This window comes from Alligator mississippiensis, chromosome 1 (assembly GCF_030867095.1).
Source record: "Alligator mississippiensis isolate rAllMis1 chromosome 1, rAllMis1, whole genome shotgun sequence".
In the NCBI taxonomy this organism is placed as follows: domain Eukaryota; kingdom Metazoa; phylum Chordata; order Crocodylia; family Alligatoridae; genus Alligator; species Alligator mississippiensis.
In genome coordinates, this window is record NC_081824.1 from 335,514,318 (window position 1) to 335,532,972 (window position 18,655).

The window sequence follows — 18,655 nt, forward strand, 5'->3', positions numbered from 1 at the left end:
TAAAAAACAATTTTGTCTGGGTACAGTTTAGTTTCTATTGCTAGCTTTGTGGTAACATCAAGGAGCCCTACAGCTGGACCAGGACCTACTGTGCTAGGTACTGAACAAACAAGACGAAGACTGCCCCTGGCTCAAGAGATTGCAAATCCAAGTGATACAGACAGACTATTCGCCCCCAGATTATTTTCAACATGCTGGTAGAACCCATGTTCCATCACCCAATGTTTCCAATCAGAAACACATTAGTGAATATGACAAAACTTTCACTAGCACAGTTAAGAATGACATACTCAACTTACAGCACTTTAATTTAAGTCAATCTATACTGACAACTATGTATAAAAGTTACTTTTTTCCCCATTTAAAGTGCATTTATTGCCATGACTTTACAACACTTTAAAAATGGGTACAGTGCTTTAAGTGAACCCTTGTTAAATGAGGTCTTAAAATTTGAAGCGCTGTATTTTACAGCACTTTAGCAACCTACAGCACCTTAAATAACTTCTGTATTCTGGTCAGTGGAGAAGTCCCAGGAGGTTGCAGAGCACCCCTGCCTCCTAGCCTGGAAAGGGAGGCTTAGAGTCCCATCCCCTCCCCCCCCCCCAACACTGCACTTCTATCACGTTTAAGAGCACAACAACTTTATAGTGCTATAAAAAATGCTCTAAATTACAGCACTAAGACGTGCATGGAGCCCTTCTGTATGTACCTTACAGTAAAAAAAACCCAAAAAACAAACAAAAAAAAACCCACAACTTATCTTGCTTTCCATTTGCACTCTTTATTTTCCTCAGGAAAATAAAGAATGCAAATGAAAAGCAAAATTAAAATTTCCTGAGGAAAAAAAAGAGCAATCATTAAAGCATGCTGATTCATGACTACACCTTTTTTGTACCAATAAGAAAGGTGTGTTAACAAACAATATAGTTTTATATTTATTTCCAGATAATGTCAACAATGCAACCAGTAGCCCTTGCAAAGAATACAACAAATTAACTGGAAATGGAAACACATACCAACTGCTGAAACTTCCTTAACCTGACGAAGGGTTTTTGAACCAGAAAGCTTGCTTAATAATTGTTTTCCAACTATTTAAGTTGGTCTAATAAAAGACATCAGATTCACCCAAAGAACCTTGTCTGAAATGAAGAAAGTATACTTTCCCCAGGAGCAAAGCATGCTCCTATGTTATGTTATTTTATTAAACTCTGGTTATGTGCTCAAATGATTGCCACAAACAGTTTTGACTCTCTAAATTCTGGCAGTAAATATACATTAGCTGGATATTACTTTAATGGATTACACTATTTTCAGTTTCAAATAGTTTTTTTTAATGCATTTAAATCATTCATTTAAAAAAAAAAAAAGTTATCCGCTCTTAAGATTACTTGTTCATATGCAGAAGTCTCTGGTGGGCCTTTATATTTATGCATAAAGAATTATTCCTAGACACCCTTTTCATGCTAGCAGTGAGATATTTTGCAGAGTAAAAGAAAAAATATTTTTCCTGTCATTCTCTGAATTCCTAAACCTCAGCATCAGAATAGACATCTCTAAGCAGAAGTAAAAATGTACAAAAGAAGTGACTTCCTATTCAAAATTCTACCTTTCTCCTATGGATTGAACTCATGTATTAGCATGCCAGCTGTGACATACAGGATTTTAGGGTACAATTGCAAATGATAATTTAAATTCAGATCTACAGCAATGTGCATCAAAACTGGATAAAGAAGCTAGGAACTGGGACACATTTTGTGCCTGAGCAAGTCTATTCATAGAAGTGCAACAGGAACAAAAGCCAAAAAAACAAGTTCTTGTCTGGATTTATGGGGAGCCTTCAGTTTAGGAATAAAGGACAAAAGGTGGAGTGTTTTGATTCAGTAGATAAGCATCACAGGATACAAAAGAGTAGGGTACAGAAGAGTTCATAGGATTTGGCATGAGCCACTCAACATTAATAGTAAGGCTCTTGATAGTTATTATCCTGAAACAAGAGCCAGCTCTAACTCATAGTAACAACAAGTCTGAGGGACCTCTGGAAGGCATTCATTTGATCCATGGCCCCAGAACCAATGACTAAACTTTAAATCAGTACCACAGTCCAATCAGGTCCACAATGCTCAATCAGGTTAGTGACCAAGTACTGCATGTCTCAAATGGCTACAACCATTCCCTTAAACCAGAGATTCCCAACCCCCAGGCCGTAGCCCAGTGCTGAGCTATGAAGGGTTGGCTGCCAGACCGGAAGTGATCGTGGACCGGCAAACCATGGACCAGAAGTGCTCGGGATAGTGAGGACTGGCAGCCAGTCCACTTTTATACCGAGTATAAAAAAAAAAAAAAAAGGGTTGGCTGCCAGTCCACAGGAAACCAGTCACTTCCAATCCGCGGTTTGCCAGTCCGCGGTCTAAAAAGGTTGAGGACCACTGCCTTAAATGGGTGTGTCAAAGCAAAATCAGTTTGCGAGCTGCTTTCTCTGTCTGAGCTGCTGTGCTGATACGGGCAGCACCCGAAGGATTAATTAATGCTACTGCTCTTCCCCACCAACTGCTGTCAAATTTGGTCTCCAGTAGTGACCAAAAACCATAAAATCAGCACTGGGGAAAAAGGGAGCCTGGGTAATGGTAAATTTAACTCCATGGGTGCTGGCTATGCTGACACCACTATGGCACCAGATTCGACTGAAACACCCCACAGGCCAGATGGCCCATCTTTCATGGGCCGTATATTTGACTCCCCAACTTAGAGAATTCAGAAGCACCTTAGAGTACTCAGCCCAAAGCGCCTTACAAAGGAGTGAAATATCTGCCACATTCCTGGGAAAGTTACTCCTCCCAACACACCAGATTTCCTTCTAATAGAGCTCATATATTCCCACTATAACACATGATGATTTTATCTAGTGGTTAGGTCACTAACAAGGTATTTGGGTAACTTGGGTTGAATTCCCTTCTCTGACATAAATAATGTGCATTACCAGAGGCAAGTCACCGCGGGCCCAATCCTCTTTGACCTGTTAGGCACCAAAAAAACTTTAAGATACCAAGGTGTGATTTTATTCCACCTCTGCTCAAGTCCCTGAAAAACAGCTTATCTACCTGCCCATTGCTTTGTGTGACTTAGCCTTAAGGCTAAAATACAGAAGTATCTGACAAAAGCTACAAAAGTATGTTTATTATTTTCTTGTTAATCAAAGGCCTTGAGCAGGGTACAATAGGATCACACTTAGGTGCTTAATCCCAGTTAAGTGTCTAATAGGTGGAATAGGATCTGACCCTTAGCCTGTCTCAGATTCCTCACCTGTCAAGTAAGGGTAGTGGTTTTACTCTGCCTCAGGGATGTTACTAAAATAAGATACTATGATAATGAAAGATATTACCTTCAGTTTCATCGGCTTGTGATATTTCCAGCTACTTAAAGTTCCAGCTACTTGCATCAAGAGACAAAGAATTTCAGCTTTTTTTTTTAATTTTATTAAAAGAATTCTATCCCCCATTCCTTCACAGAAAAGTTTGAAAATAAAGCAAGTATTCCACAGAAGTTCAGTAACTAGAAGGCAAAGAAAGAGCACTAGTTTTAAGAGAAAATAAGTTTCATGTCTTTTAATCCAATCATGATTTTTTGAAGGTTTAGGTTTGACAGCACTGTACACCGCACTTGTTGTCACATCACTTGAGCACTGGCCACAATCATAACATTTCCAAAGCAAATGTTTTATTCACCCACTGAACTGGGTGACCAACTGAAGAAAGCCTTTAGGAGCATATTTTCCAAAAAGGTGCTACAGGTCTTGCTCTTCTTTTATGCGCAAGTACATATGCATCTGCAAGCGCAAGATGCCAACATAAGCACATATGGTTTAGTTCAATAACTGTACAAACATTCAAGCTCTTTGGAAATATTTGTATTCTGATTTTTGCACCAACACGCTGGGGCTCACTCTGGAAGCCCGAATCTTGGCATCTGGAAGTCTAACTGTCCATAATATGCATCTTTCATTTTGCCTGCCCAGGAGACATTTAAATCCAAATTGGCAGTATTTATGTTATTTACAACTCCACCTCTGGTCTCATAGGCCTCAAGGGCCTATAACTGCCTTAACTACAGCCTTGCATCTCTTCTGTCTTGCCTAGTCTCCTTCCACCTTAATCACATCTTTGCCTATGTATTCTAGATCAGTCTTTATGTTATCTTCCATCACTGCCCTCAGCTACCTGGAGGTCTGATATCCTCCACCTTCAAAGTTTATTCTGCTAAGAAGTTAGCATGTTGCGTTCTCACAAATCTTACAAGCTTGTGATTAAAAACTGACTTGGCCGGGCCCCAGTTAGGATTTCTTCACCAGTTAGACACTTATGAGAACATTTATGCTTACCATATAGAATCCTTTTTTCTCCAAATATCGCCTTCACAATGGACAAGCTGTCAAAATCAATTCATTGTCACCTCCATGCTTATCAAGGCTAAGTCATCTGAATCCTGTTTCATGACACTGTTCACTGATGCTTTCTGCTTTTACAAGACAATCAGAAGTTTGTCAGTTTTAGGGATAGTTTTTTCCCTGCTTTCTGCTCCAGACAATCAAAGTGTCTAAAACAACCAAGCCATCAGTCCAGTACAAAGATTCAGATGAATCACAAGCAGAAAAAAAGTTTCTCAGGAAACTGTAGAGCAAGAGATTTTAAAGATAACCAAAGGTAGGAGTCTCATACCAAAGAAAATGCATCCAGGTACAAGTGTCACCATTTTCAAAAGCATTTTGGGTTCTTGAATTGTAGCATTGAGTCTTAATATTAACACTTAGTCCTTTATTAAAGAATTAACAAAACCGTAACAAAGTGTGAATACCACAAAAGATGTAAACAGACAATTGTTTAGAGTGCAGACAGAAGTCCATCTCCCAGCTGTAATTCTGAATGATTTTTGCAAAGCATTCTGAGTTATGTTACCCCAGACCAAACATAAGCTCACTGTTGGGTTCCAGGGGGGAGGGGAATCTAGTAGGCCTGTGCGAGTAGGCAGGTATTCGATCTGGCTTTGGATCCGGCCGCTTCGGATGTCAGCAATATGATCTGGAGCTCCGGATCGGTTTGCCGCTTCAATCCGTCCAAAGTGGCTCTGAAGCTTCAGAGCCACCTTAGAGATCTGGCCACAGGGTATAATGGGAAATCAACGAAATATCTATAACTTTGTTGTTTTGTCTCTGATTTGGGTGAAACTTTAGGGGTGGTAGCCTCTGCTGAGGGCATGAAGCCTGTCACGTTTCAAGATGATAGGTACAAGGGTTTGGGGGAACTGCACCCCAAATTTTTTAAAGCAAAACTAATGTCACATGTAAGTGTTAAACCACAGGGTGGTGAAAACTGCAGGGGTGGTAGCCCCTGGTGAGGCCACAAAGCCTGCCAAGTTTCAAGAAGATAGGTGCAGGGGTTTGGGGGGAACTGCACCTCAAGCTGCTGACAGGCAAAACTCGTGACATAGATGACCCTGCGTGTGTGAAGGCGCAGCGGGCTGAAAACTGCAAGGGTGGTGGCCCCTGCCGAGGCCATGAAGCCTGCCAGCTGTGTGTTTGTCTCGCTGGAGGATTCTGTCTTCTGGGGCCCTGCACCTCAAGCTGCTGACAGGCAAAACTTGTGATGTGGGTGGGTGACACTGTGTGTGTGTTAAAGTGCGCCCTTCCTGGCGCTCGGGCCTCTGCACAACACGGCGGTGTGCCCCAGTGAGGCCTCCTCCTCCCCTACAGACTCATGTCCAGTCCACCACTTTATGTGACAACACCTAAAATAACTTAGCTGGCTCAACACAAGTAACATCAGTAGCAGCATCAAAGGTACCCAAACGGAACTGTCACAGAGCCTATTGTTTTATGAAGAAATTGACAGCAAGAAATAAAGATGTTGTGTTGTGTTGGACAGATGATGTTACTCATGGTGTGTGATGGCTTATCTTGTGTTTTTTATGTCTATATGTGTATTATGAAAAAAAGGAGTACTTAAAAATTGTATCTTTGGAAGCTTTACGGTTGAAAACCCCTTTGTCATGCGGAGGAAGTACCTGCAGTTGGTCCTGGATGGAAGGAGTAGTAAAGAAGCCAGAGGCTGGCCTGGCCCGCAATGCAGGCAAGAAAGCCAGTCAGTGAAAATGGAAATGGAGGCATCAGGGGGTGAGAAACAGACTGGGGTGGGGGGTAGGGGGGAAAAGGGGGATGAAGCAGTACAGGTAAAAGTGTAGAGGTGCCTGATGTCTGGCAGATTGCAGTGTGCCAGAATTCCACTGTGTATATTGAGTCCATAAGTTTCTGTACCTACTACCTAGGAGGCTGATGAAGCGCAGTTCATAGGCCCAGATCTGAAAAGTGGTTTGTACATTCAAACAAGCACCTAACCTCATCACCAGAACTGAAACCAACTTCCTACAGCTCAAAACACAAAACCTGCCAACTATCTCCAGTACCCCCACAAACGGAACACCAGAATCTATCAAAGACAACAAAACCCAACTACCTGTGGGGGCACATTCCTCACCATAGAAAACCAAAACAAAACATTCTGCCTCCAGTCTCTCAGGCCTGATCCTGAGAGGGAACAATTTACAATGCAAACAACTTTTCAGAGCTGGGCCTATCACCAAATAATTTTGCATTCTGTTTTATCACCAGATATGTTATTGAACTTGTACACAATCCTTCAGTTTGTTTAACTTTTAGCAGCTAAATACAAACATTTTTTTCACTGCGCTGTAAGTTCTGCTACAAGTCCCAGACTTAATGGATTGGGAGAGCTGCAATTTAAACAACACTTAATAAGTCAGCTATTAAGTAGTATAATAGAAAGATTACAGCCAACTGTCCAAATGTTTGGTTCAGTTATAAAAATGCAGATATGCAATTCAGAAATATAATAAAAGTCCACAAACATCCATTTCTATAGCTGAAACATTTAAATATTTATTTTCAGCTTGCTTATTTTACATTTGATAGCACACTACAAAAACAACTGAAGTTACATAAGTATTCATAAATATTCAGTTGTCATTTGCATGGATTTCATACAGTGATAAGAAAAGAAAACCATTTAAAAAACATAAAAATCTAATTTTTAGAACCACAAAAATCTGAACAGGATACAAACGCAGATGTACTATCTTGAAGAAGCTACACAAAGTGTTCTATAAAGATCAAAACACATTTCAAATTTAGTACATCTTTACTATTAAACATTCAGAAGAGAATATATTAGATTACAGAGCAGGAAAAAAGAAAGAACAAGAAATTGAGCTATTTAAGCTAGTAACACGAAACAACAAAAACCTCAACAATAAACTTACCAATAAATCTGTGCAATTAAGCCTCATTTTATCAGGATAAACAACTAGTTTGGATTGCCTCTGCATAGCGTAACAAACTCAGAGCCCCTAAAATGGAATCAGCGCTGCATCTAAAATTTCCTTTCTACAGAAAATAGAATTTAATTAAAAGTAATTGCTTATAATACAAACAATACATGCAGAGCAAATTGAGATATTCATTACTTGGAGGAGCTGTAAAGGTGACTTCAAAATACACCAGAGATTTTTCATGTTTTCTGATATTTGTAGGTTAACAAGTCATTGCAAAGTAGCTTCTTATTTTACCTCCGTCAATAGCATTATATAAAAAGTTCAGTTGGAATTGCCTATATAAGATTTGTTACTTTTACCTAAAGAACAAGTCAACTCGTGACACAGTAGAGAGCGTAATACGCCCCATCTATAGTAAACCAGCGTATTGCCTTCACCCATACTTGACAGCATATTAAAGAGGTTTTGCAAATTCAAACACACCCAATCAAGCATTTTTGTGTAAGTGTGAATGAGAAGGATACTCTTTTCTGTAATTTCAGGTTCACAAAACAGCCAGTTCAAATTTTAAGACTAGGAACAGACTTTCAAAAAGCCAGAGCCTGAACTGATTCAACCATTACAGGTTACTCTAACCTGCCTGGGCAAACCAGTTTGTAACAGGACAAACATACTGTCTGGACTGAGACAATGCCAGCAGGTGCTCAGGCCAGGCACAGGGGGTGCTAGAGCCAGCCCTCACCTGCAGGGAAGTTGTGCTGGTGGGGCAAGGCCAACCCAGGCTGAACTGGCTAGAGAGGGGTTTAATTCCCCTTCCCTGTGCCACCAGCAGGGACCCCAGCCCTGGATCTGCCCGCACTTCCCCCTCACTGCTGCAGCAAGGGGGAACCATGGCCCAAGGCAGAGCGGGCCAGGGAAGAGAGTTAGTTTCCCCTCTACCCCACTGGCAGCTGGGTGGCTCCCTGCCTGGAATGGGCCCTAGGCCATCCCATCTGCTGGCGGCCAGAGGAATAACCCCATCCCTGCCTACCCACAGGGCCCTTCCTGGCTATGCCCTCCCTGTCACAGCAGCAGGAGGGGCAGAGCCCTTCCTGGGTGCAACAGCCCCTCTCACACTGTGGGGGAGAGCGAGCTCCTTCCTGGTGAGGGGCTGCAATGCGGGCTTGGGCTGCACGTGGCAGTGCGGGGGCCTGGGGCCACAGCCCTGCAAGCCTCAGCAGCGCCGCCACACTCCACAACTGCTCCGCCAGCCCCATAGCGCAGCCCCACTGGGAAGTCGTGATGGGCTCCTGCCTGTTGGGCACTCACTACTCACCACTCCAGCTGCCAGGAGGGGTGGGACCAGCCCCCACTGTTCGTTCTGTGCCAGGGAAAGCCACTGAGGTGGCTTATTCAGCCCCCCATTATTCCCCACTAAGCTTCAGCTGCGGCCCAGCCTGGCAGACCCCGTGGCCAGCAGCTGAATAAGCCTGTTGCTGCCAGGACGGGGCTTGCTTCAAGCACAGAGGGGCCACTTGTACTGCAGATGGGTCTGCCCAGCCCAGCCACTGCTGCCCTGTGCTGGGAGACAGCTCCCTGCTGGCAAGAGGGGCTTATTCAGCCACTGTCTCCAAGCACAGGGCAACAGCAGCCAGGCTGGCATATCTTCCAGCTTGCAGGGCTCCCCACAGGTCAGGAAATTTGGCAGTCAGGGAGAGACAGCAGTGATAATTACTGCAGCTTCCAGAGAGGCAGCAATTTAGGCTGCCACAATTATGGACCTGTGGAGAGACCCAAGGGCCCCTATATATTAGTAGTGTTTCATTTAAATCATGGAAAAAATGTGGATTTGGGGATTAACAGAATATTGGGGATTTTTTTTAATTGGAGAAAATAAAAAATTAAAAAATTAATTCTGCTCATCAATTACATGTCAGTAAACTGTTCCATGGTGACTGCTGCCTCGTCCCACGTTCAACTTAACACAGTGAGTACAGTTAAAAAGTGAGCACAATCAAGCAGTTCAGCACATAAGCACCTTCATAGCATTGCATGGTTGTTCCCTTTCAGATATGATCTGAAGATAAAATTTATCAGTTAATACATCTTGTCTTTGCATCTCACAGCTCTGCAGTTCCAACAGTTTCAGCAGACTCTGTGATCCCAGAGGGTGTCATTTGGTCAGAGATGGACTGGCCATGTGATGCCATGCCAGACTGGTAGGAGGAAGAGGCATTGCTACTAAGGAAGTGTATGTGACAGCAGAAGGGGGAGAGGGGAAAGAGAGTAATGACTCTCCAGCAAGGCATGCCGAGATGCTAGCTCAGCAGCCTCTCTAGCAGCAGAGCACAACTAGTGCATGTCCTGGCATGAACATGGATCTATTCCTAACAAATACTAACTTTAATAAGTCATAATATTTAAATGATCTGCAACCCCTGCAAGTGAACATGTGATATTGCCCCAATTCTAGTTGTACTCTGCATAGGCCTAACTATAGAGCTAGCATCTCAGCAAGCATGCTGCTTTTACCATGATCCATCACAGGAGGGAATTGGGACTTCTTCCCTCAACAGAGGGGTGTCAAACCCATCTGGCTCCATGAGCTGGATGAGTGCCATGGGGCCAGTCCACTGACCAGGTCAGGCTCACAGAGCTCATGCCCACATGCCTGATCCAATGCATGTGGCATCCTCGCAGGGTCAATCCAGGACCTGGACCCAGTGAGCGCCATGGGAAGTGCAGCCTGGGACCCAGCCTCAGGCGTCATATGTATCATGGGTCCACTGTGGCACAGCATGTGGGTCAACGGGGCAGCATCAGGGAATGGGTTATGGGGCTCCACAGGCCACAGGACAGACCACGGGCCATGTCTGACACCTCTGCCTTAATGGGTTCATATAGCTCCTGCCCTTTCAGAACTCAAAATTCCTCCTGAAGGTTCTCTCATTTTCTTTTTTATTAAGATACAATAACCATAACTACAAATGTAAAGGGGACAGACCTGAAAACATTGGAACATGAAAATTGAAATTAAACATGCAAAGGAAAAGAGGACTAAATTGTGGGCAGGACAGCAGGAATTTAATGCAAGTGACACACAGGTTGCATCCCGGTCTTCCACCTTTCATGTGCTCTTTAAGGCAAAGGATAACACATCCTCCATATCCAAAAAATCCTGGAGCATGCCTGTGACAGTCTAGTTGGAAATGTTACGTGCTCCCAGATATAATGAAACATTTTGGATATTTACCAGAAGTTGCCATTTCAAATTACTTCAAGAAGGATTTTCAGTTCAGTCGCAGCCTGTGAGAATTATAACCGCTTCCCCCACTCCCTCAAGAATTCTTACAGCAGTGGACGCAATAGTGACTGAATCTTCATTTCCCTGAAGTAAGAGTAACTGCACTGCTCACAAATTAGAGGTTTAATGCAAGTTGTATTTTCAGCTAAATTTATAACTAACTCTTCATTTAACTGGGACTCTGACACACCCACCCTTACAAGAAAGTTTTACCCCTTCCATCTTTTTTTTTGTAAACTAGAGATGTGGCTTTATATTCTAGTGATTCATCCTTTGCAACTGGCCGTTGCGTGCAACATAAAAGTTTAATTAATTAAAAAAGAGAGAGAGAGAGAAAAGAAAACAGTAAGCAAAATAATTTGAGCAAGAAAATTGCAGGAGGTGGTCAAAGCAGGAAGGCATGAATTTACAGGCAGCAACTAGGGCAGGCATGATCAACCGCTGTGTAGCAGACAGGCAGGATTCAAGCAACACAACAGCAGATAGGCCAGGAAGCAGAAAGCAGAGCAGCAGATTGAGCAGGGGAAGGGGATCAGAGTTGCCCTGGGGAAGTGTGCATGGCTGATATGGCACACCTGCCCAAAAGGTTTGCCTCTGCTGAACAAGGGGATGGCAGAGCTCGGATACTATCCCAACTGTCAGACTTTGCCCCAGTACTTCCCTCCATCATTACCGTTTTTCAGCATACCTTACATAAACCCACCCCAAGATTTGAACTGTATTCCAATTAAAGCAATCAAAAGTTACACTGAACTGCTAGAATGCACTGTCAATCACTTGTAGATGCTCCTTAAATATATCACAATCACTAAGTTGACACAGCATCCCCAATCCCTCCTCCTATCTGTCCAGTAGCTCTGATGTAACTTAAACCTTTGAACATTCTCAGAAACTCAAAGACAATGAGCGACTCCACTCCCAAAGGTCCCTTTGCAAGCCTGAGTCATATTCACTTTGGATTTGGATTTGGCTGATTTAGGGGACAGTGATTTGATTCGGTGATTCGAATCACTGTCCCGAACTGATCCGGTCAAATCTGATTCAGAGATTTGGCCACTGCTGAATCGGCCGGATCTCTGACTCAAACAGGCCCCATCACTTGCCGACTCCCTCATCCCCGTCAATAGCTGCCCCACCCAGTCCCAGCTTCTGGCTCTTTAAAAAAAAAAAAAAGCCCCATACTCACTGGCTGCTGCCAGGCAGGGGGGCAATTCCCACTGCCCCCCACTGCGTGGGGGGCTCTGCCACAAGACCCCAGAAGTCCCAATGGCTACTGCAGCGTCCATAGAATGCAGGGCTTTTTCTTTTCTTTTCTTTTTTTTTTTTTTAAAGGGGCAGCCATAGGGGCACTGGGAGAGCAGCCAGGGGTCCGGAGACACTCAGGAGGGCTGGGGAAGTAGGCAGGGGATGGAGCCTGGCAGAGGTCCCCCCATGCATTCTAGCCTCCCCTCTTCTCCAGTCCCCCCACCCCCTACTTACCGGCATGGAGGCCAAATTGATTCAGAGAGCTTTGAACCTATTCGGACCTTTTTTTTTTTTTAAATCGGTCTCCCGATTAGATTCGGATTTGGAGATTTGGCCGCCAAATCGGGCCAAATCTCTTCTGAATTGAATCAGCACCCAAAGTTTTACACAGCCCTAATAAGCATAGCTACTAAACCACAGCACTCCCAAGAGATTTATAGTAGGCCTGAGGCTTCTTTAGTCCTCCAGTGTACAGAAAGGTTAGAAATATATTAGCTAAAAAAGATTTCTCATCCTAAACTTTCCATTCATCAAAACAGGAACTCTTCACAAGACTGTCCCAGCTTCAATTAAAATTTTCATATCTGAGACAGAACTTTAAAAAAAATGCCTTGTGTGATCTAATTTAAAAGCTGAAAAGCAAGGACCAATAAGAAAAGATAAGCTATACATAATTTTTTTTTTTAATTGATGAAAATCTACTAGTTCACCCTAATGTGATTAATAAATACTAGAATGTTTTTGGTTTTTTTTCTAAAAGGCTTCAAGTTGGCATTTAAATTAATAAGTAAGATTTATTTGACAAAAAAAGGCAACATGACGGGACAAAGAGTTACTTTTTAGCTAAACTAGAACTGTATTACTCAGCAGAGAAGGATTAAAAGTGAACTTAAAATTAAAAAAAAAAAAAATCAAGCAAACAAAAACACCCAAAACATCTGGTGGGTGGAGTGTTTTTACACCAAATCCTGCACAAACATTCCCTTTTGGGGAAAAGACCTCTGCTGAATAACTGGCAAAGATCTTAATGGTGCAAGATGTGAGAAGTATGGAAACCAATTAATATGTGGACTTAGTTACCTGTTAAGTTACTAACTTTTTTGTCTGTTTACTAGTACAGTGAAGGGTGTTGTTTCTTTGTATGTGCCCATTAAACTCTGAACCAATAAAATCTTATTTAGTGATGATGCAAAAAAATGCCAGACTTCAGGTGCTTAAGTCTATGACTAAAATCACTATCTGAACCCCATGCCAGGTGCCTGGAGGTACTGTTGTAAGTGGTTGGTTTGGCAAGGACCCAACCCTAAACAGTTTGGCTTGCTGAACACAATATTATAGCGAGTATAGTGAATATAAGTAGAGAGCCTTTAAATCAGTTACCACTGTCACTGGTAATTACACCCGCTGACAAAAGAGAAGTAAACCGAGGTTAACACATCCAAAGTGTGACAGAACAGTTACATCTTTTATACCATTAGTATACACTGAATAACTAATTGATTTATCTTTTAATTTTTTTATATATAAAAAAAGACCAATTAGGGTACACCTGCATGGTTATTTGTGAGCTAAGTATTACTTGTGGGTGCAACTGGGAGGGACACAGACTGGATTTTAGATTTTAAATCTCATGCATTTGGTTCATATTATGAATCCCCAGGCAAAAAGCCAAATGAAGGGGACTGCTATTTAGATCACTTAACCTGCTTGAACAGATCTGTTATGAAATCCTCCTCTCTCTCTAGGGCAATGGTTTTCACTTTTTTTTTTTTTTCATTTGTGGACCCCTTTGGAAATTTCAAACGGAGGTGTGGAGCCCTTTGAACAGGAAGTGTGGGGATTCACATAATTTGCACTGATCATTGTCCCCTTTTGTGGGCAGCGATCCATGACCGTTGACCACTGTCCTCTTTAGACATAGCCAGCAGATCCCCAGGGGAACACAATCTGTAGACCACAGGTAGAAAACCACTGCTCTAGGGCATTTCTGATTATGCTTTGAGGAACCCTCAAACACTCTTCCTCCCATGAATCAGAGGCCTGTGTGGACATCATTCATTTCAAAACATCTGTATAAACAGTTTGGATACATTTTTCCTGAGGGACTACAGGCACTATCCCCGCCCCAAGCTCTCATATGCTCTCACATTGCAGCCTCTTGCTTACAAGCATAAGAACTGTTGATAAAAGTTGAAGTTCAGGTTTCAAAGACAACAAGTGACTTGGAGGTTCCTCAGCTTTCACGTCTCAAGGTAAGCACTCCAAAAAATCACTACTTAATTTTGACAGAGTAGCCTATAACCTTACATTATAACCTTGCAGTAACCTTATCAAGAATGTGGGGTGCATCTAAACCATAAGTAAAAAAAAGAATGTCCTTTGCTTGGTTTAGATTACAGCTGTCCAACTGACAGCCCACAGGCTTTATGAAGCCCTTGGGCTCCTGGCCCAGGTATCACTCCCCCACATAGCTGCAGCAGATCACTGACAGTCTCTCTGATCCCTCTCCCTCCAGCTTCCACTTTCTGCCCCCACCCGTGAGGGCAGGGTAATCAAGGGAGCCTGCAGCTGGAGGAGGGACAAGGGAGGACACTCAGCAATGCAGGGTACAGTGACACAATGCAGCAGGAAGTGTTCATGACAAGGGGGGGGCAGGAAAGAGCATGATGGCACAGTGTGAAAAGGTGCTAGCACAGTGTACTGCAGGCGATAGGTGCTGCACAGTGCCATGGGTGAGTGCCTGTGCATGGCCCATGTGTGGCACAGCATGAGATCAGCAGATCAAATGGCTGGGGAGGAAGGGGTTTAGGGCCCCTGGCCAACCAGAAATTGGAGAGCCATAACTTAGTTGACCTGCACCAGGTATTTCAGTCAAGACAGCAATAAAGACTAGGCTTGAACTCAAGCCTATATGACAATCTGACAAGAATTCAGCCTCAGTCTAAATTACTACTATTGTTCTACAGAGAATACACACTTTTTCTTGATGTGATATCAGACAACCTGCAACAAGTGATTTTTTGCTACATATTCAGCAGGAAAGACTTGAACATAGAATATCCAACAGGCTTCTTAGAAGCACGACAAAGATTAACCTGCACTTGACCCAAGGAAGTGAAGAAAGTGTCAGTTTGCATCACATATCTTGAATTCTAGCCATTAGAATTTAAAATTGCTTCTTCCTGTATAAATATTTTAAATATTTCTGGAGGCACAGTAAGGCCTTCCTATTTGGACAGACATTTAATCAGATGTTGTTTAGGGAGTTTGTTTTATGTTTTATTCAACTTGATTAACGTATTCATCTCTTCCTACAAGCCACCTCGATCTCTTCCTACAAGCCTTTGCCAGGAAGGGCTGCATAAAAAAAATATCACACAGACGTTGCATTATATTCTACTGCTTTTTATGCATTCCTACAAGCCACCTCAATCTCTTCCTAACAAATCTCTCACACACACACTGCATTATATCCTTTGGAGAAACCCAGCTAAAATCTTGACATGTGATCCATTCTCTAAATCAAGTGGTTAGTGGAAGAAACATGGCCAAAAAAGCTGACACACACACAAGTTACATTACATCCTTTGGAGAAAGTCCGCTAAAATCCTGGCACAAGACCCATTCCCTAAACAAAGCATTCGGTGAAAGAGACATGGCCAAAACAGCTGAAAGAAAACAAAAAAATGCTACTCCCAAAATACATGAACATTGGTGGGCAACCACCACCATGATGACACATATCTATGCAGGAGTTCTCCCTAATAAAACCAACTTGGTCAACACTGCCTTTCCGATGAGTAAGTACTGTCTGGAGTTTGAAGTCACACGACCGAGAGAAGTGGTGGCATTCCCATCTTTGGCCATTTTCAAGAGCAGGGGAGACACTTAGCTGGGATGGAGTAAACAGGGACATAGGCAGCATAAGGCCAGGGCTAATGGGGCTTAGCCCCCCAAAGATGGCTCCACTGCTCCAGCACCACCACCACCACGCTCCACCATTGCAAGACCACGCCCAGCACCTCAGCCACAGGCCAGCCCTGAAATGGCCCTGTGGGAGGGAGCGGCAGCCACACAGCACCCTGCACCACTCCCGCACCTCAGCCCCCACAAATAATATTTCTCCCACCACTGCTGGACAGGGATGATCCCACCATGAGCAGGCAGCTGGACTAGATCAGCGTTTCTCAGCCCGTGGGTTACGACCCAAAAGTGGGCCACAAGAATATCTAAAAAGGTTGCAAACAAACTTAAAAACGGATTGACAAACTTTTAAAAAATTAATTTTTCAAGTTAAAAAAAAAAAAAAACTTTAAAAGAAAAAAAAACAAGGGAAACCCTTGTGGCTTTTCCCTCATGGGCTGGCACAGCTCCAGCCTGCCAGGGGCTGCTTGGGGCCCACCCCCTGCCCCACGCACTGGGGGCTGGGGCCTGAGAGCAGTGGGTCAAGAGCGAGGGGCACTGGGTTAGAACTGGCCACTGCTGCTTACAAAATTGGTCCGGGTCCAAAAAGGTTAAGAACCACTGGGCTAGCCCCCTCCACCGCTCCTTTCCTAGGCCCTTACTTTTTCCTTTCCCCCCCCACAAGATGGAAGTGCAGCTGAGCTGCTCCAGAGGATTCCCCCTCTTGCAGAGGCAGTGGCATGGAGGGGGTAGGGTGGAGAGCAAGCGAGTGCCCGGGCTCAGAGGGGGCCTGGGCGCAGCCAGCTGTGCAGAGGTGGAGCACTGCCACCTGCCCAGATGTTCCCGCAGGGGTAGGAGGGCAGCAAAGGCTCCCCCTCCCCGCCCACTCCTGGTGTTGCATAAGGGGACAACGCCCCGCTGCCCCGGGGGTGCCAAAACCAGCAGATCCACATGTCAAGGGCCGCTCCCTGCCTCCGCCGCCAGGATTTCCATGCCGCTCAGCAACGGGGCTCTCCCGGCCGGCCCCGCCGGTGCTCCCCGATGGCCCCGCAGCAATCCCCCCTGTTTTCCGGGGGCACACCCCGCGGGCACCCGGCGCCTTACCGCGGGCTGCGAGCAGGAGGCAAGCCAAGAAGGCCAGCAGGGCGAGCCGGCGCCGCTGCATGATCCGCTGGGGAGGTAGGTGTCCCGCGCGCTGATCCGCCAGCCCCGTCCCGCACTCACCGCCCGGGGGAGCGCTGAGGGGAGCACGCCCGGCCTCCCAAAAGCAAGCAGCCAATCCCGAGGGCGGCAGAGCGCGGGCACCCAATGAGAGCCGCGGCCGCACCTTTCCCTCCCGCCCCACCCCGGTCCCCAGTTTAGCTGGCTGCTGAGGAGCCGCGCCCAGGGCGGGGCGCGTGGTTGGCTGGGCGCTGCCTGCGGGGCGCGGTGCTCCTCTAATCAGCTCTGCAAGCCTGCTGGGGGGACAGGGGCGGGTGGGGTGGGGGTTTAGAGTTCCCGAGGTCTCTAGGGACCTGCAGAGGTCATTTAGTCCAGTGGTTCTCAACTTTTCTTTTTCCCCAAATGGGTCCTGGCACAAAAAAAAACACAACCCTAAGATGGCCAGTCCCAACCCTGTGCCTCTCACGCCCGGTGTGTGTGGGGGGCCCAAGCAGCCCCAGCAGGCTGGAGTGCTGCCAGCCTGCAAGGGAAAAGCCACCGTTTCCCACATTTTTTCTCCTTTAAAAGGAGAATCCATATTTTTTAAAAAGTTTTGTCAACCCATTTTTTACAGTCTGTTCGAGTCTCTTTCGTGTATTCTGGTAGCCTGCTTTTGGGTTGCAAATGTGGATCTAGTCTAACCTCTGCCTGAGGCAGGATCAGCCCTAGCCAAACCATCAGCTAAACTCTGCCTAAGCTGCTCTCAACCCCTACCCAACACAGACCAAACACCCTACCTACCCTGCCACAGGAAAAGCAAGTGACCCGGGGCAGCCAATGTCCTGCTTCTAGAAAACATTGTCAAAATATGCTTCAGAGGTCCGGGTAGAGGGTCAGAGTCGCCCATTTTTTCCTCAATGGACGTTTCAGTGCAAACTGTTCTATATTTGCTACAAGATACTTTGGCTTTTGACTCTGCCTGCTCTTCCAGCTATTGCACAGTATTAAAGGTTTAACTGATATCTGACATACATCATTTGGGGAAATGGGTGCTTAATACCCATCCCCTTACAGAGGAAGACAGTTTACAGAGCCCCACAAGACACTGATGGGCCGTGTTACAGGATCTAGCTCTCCACATTGTACAGTAAAAGCTCTGTTATCTGGCCTCCATGGGGAATAGGGGGGTGCCGGTTAATCAAATACACCAGTTATCGGGGAGCTTATCTCCAGCAGGTTGGAGGCGTCTTTGCCTGTTCAGGCCGTCGCCCCTTCCACTGTGTCTGATCCACCAGGGCTTTCGCTCCGTGGCATCAGTGTGCCGGGGGACAGGGAGGAGTGCCCTGAACAGGCTGCTTTGCCCTGGGCCACGGTCCTTGAGGAAGAAGTGGGACTTGGTGAAACTGGAAGGGCCATGGTGGGACTTCCAGCTTCGCTTTTGCCACTTCAATCCACTGCCATAAACGTCTATGACAGATGCTGGTTAATAGAGCATTCCAGATGGTAAAGTGCTGGATAACACATTTTTACTGTAGTATATTAGGATGTTTGTCCAGACAGAAATTCAGGTTGTTAGAAGACAACCACTCTCTCTCCAATCTCTCAGTTCTAATCCTCAGAGGGAATTTACAAAACATCCGTTTGTAGACAAGCCTACAAACTTCACTTCATAAATCTGTTGGATACAAAGTCATGGACTAAATATAGATATTGGCATACTATAACCTAGCTGCCATCCGATAACCC

General features: G+C 44.8%; 1 protein-coding gene across 4 annotated transcripts in view; it reads right to left on the reverse strand.

Annotated features, from left to right (window-relative positions):
* LOC102566532 (CD99 molecule (Xg blood group)) overlaps positions 1-17,020 on the reverse strand; it is a 47,302-nt gene extending 30,282 nt beyond the window's left edge. For 3 of the 4 annotated variants that reach the window (XM_019485423.2, XM_019485421.2, XM_014600398.3), the window contains exon 1: positions 16,874-17,019. In XM_019485423.2, coding sequence (XP_019340968.1) covers positions 16,874-16,934 — 61 coding nt within the window. In that variant the 5' untranslated portion in view covers positions 16,935-17,019. Of the gene's footprint in view, positions 1-16,873 lie in introns of all 4 variants that reach the window. The other variant, XM_019485420.2, reaches the window with a different exon arrangement.
* Between the last annotated feature and the right edge of the window lie 1,635 nt (positions 17,021-18,655).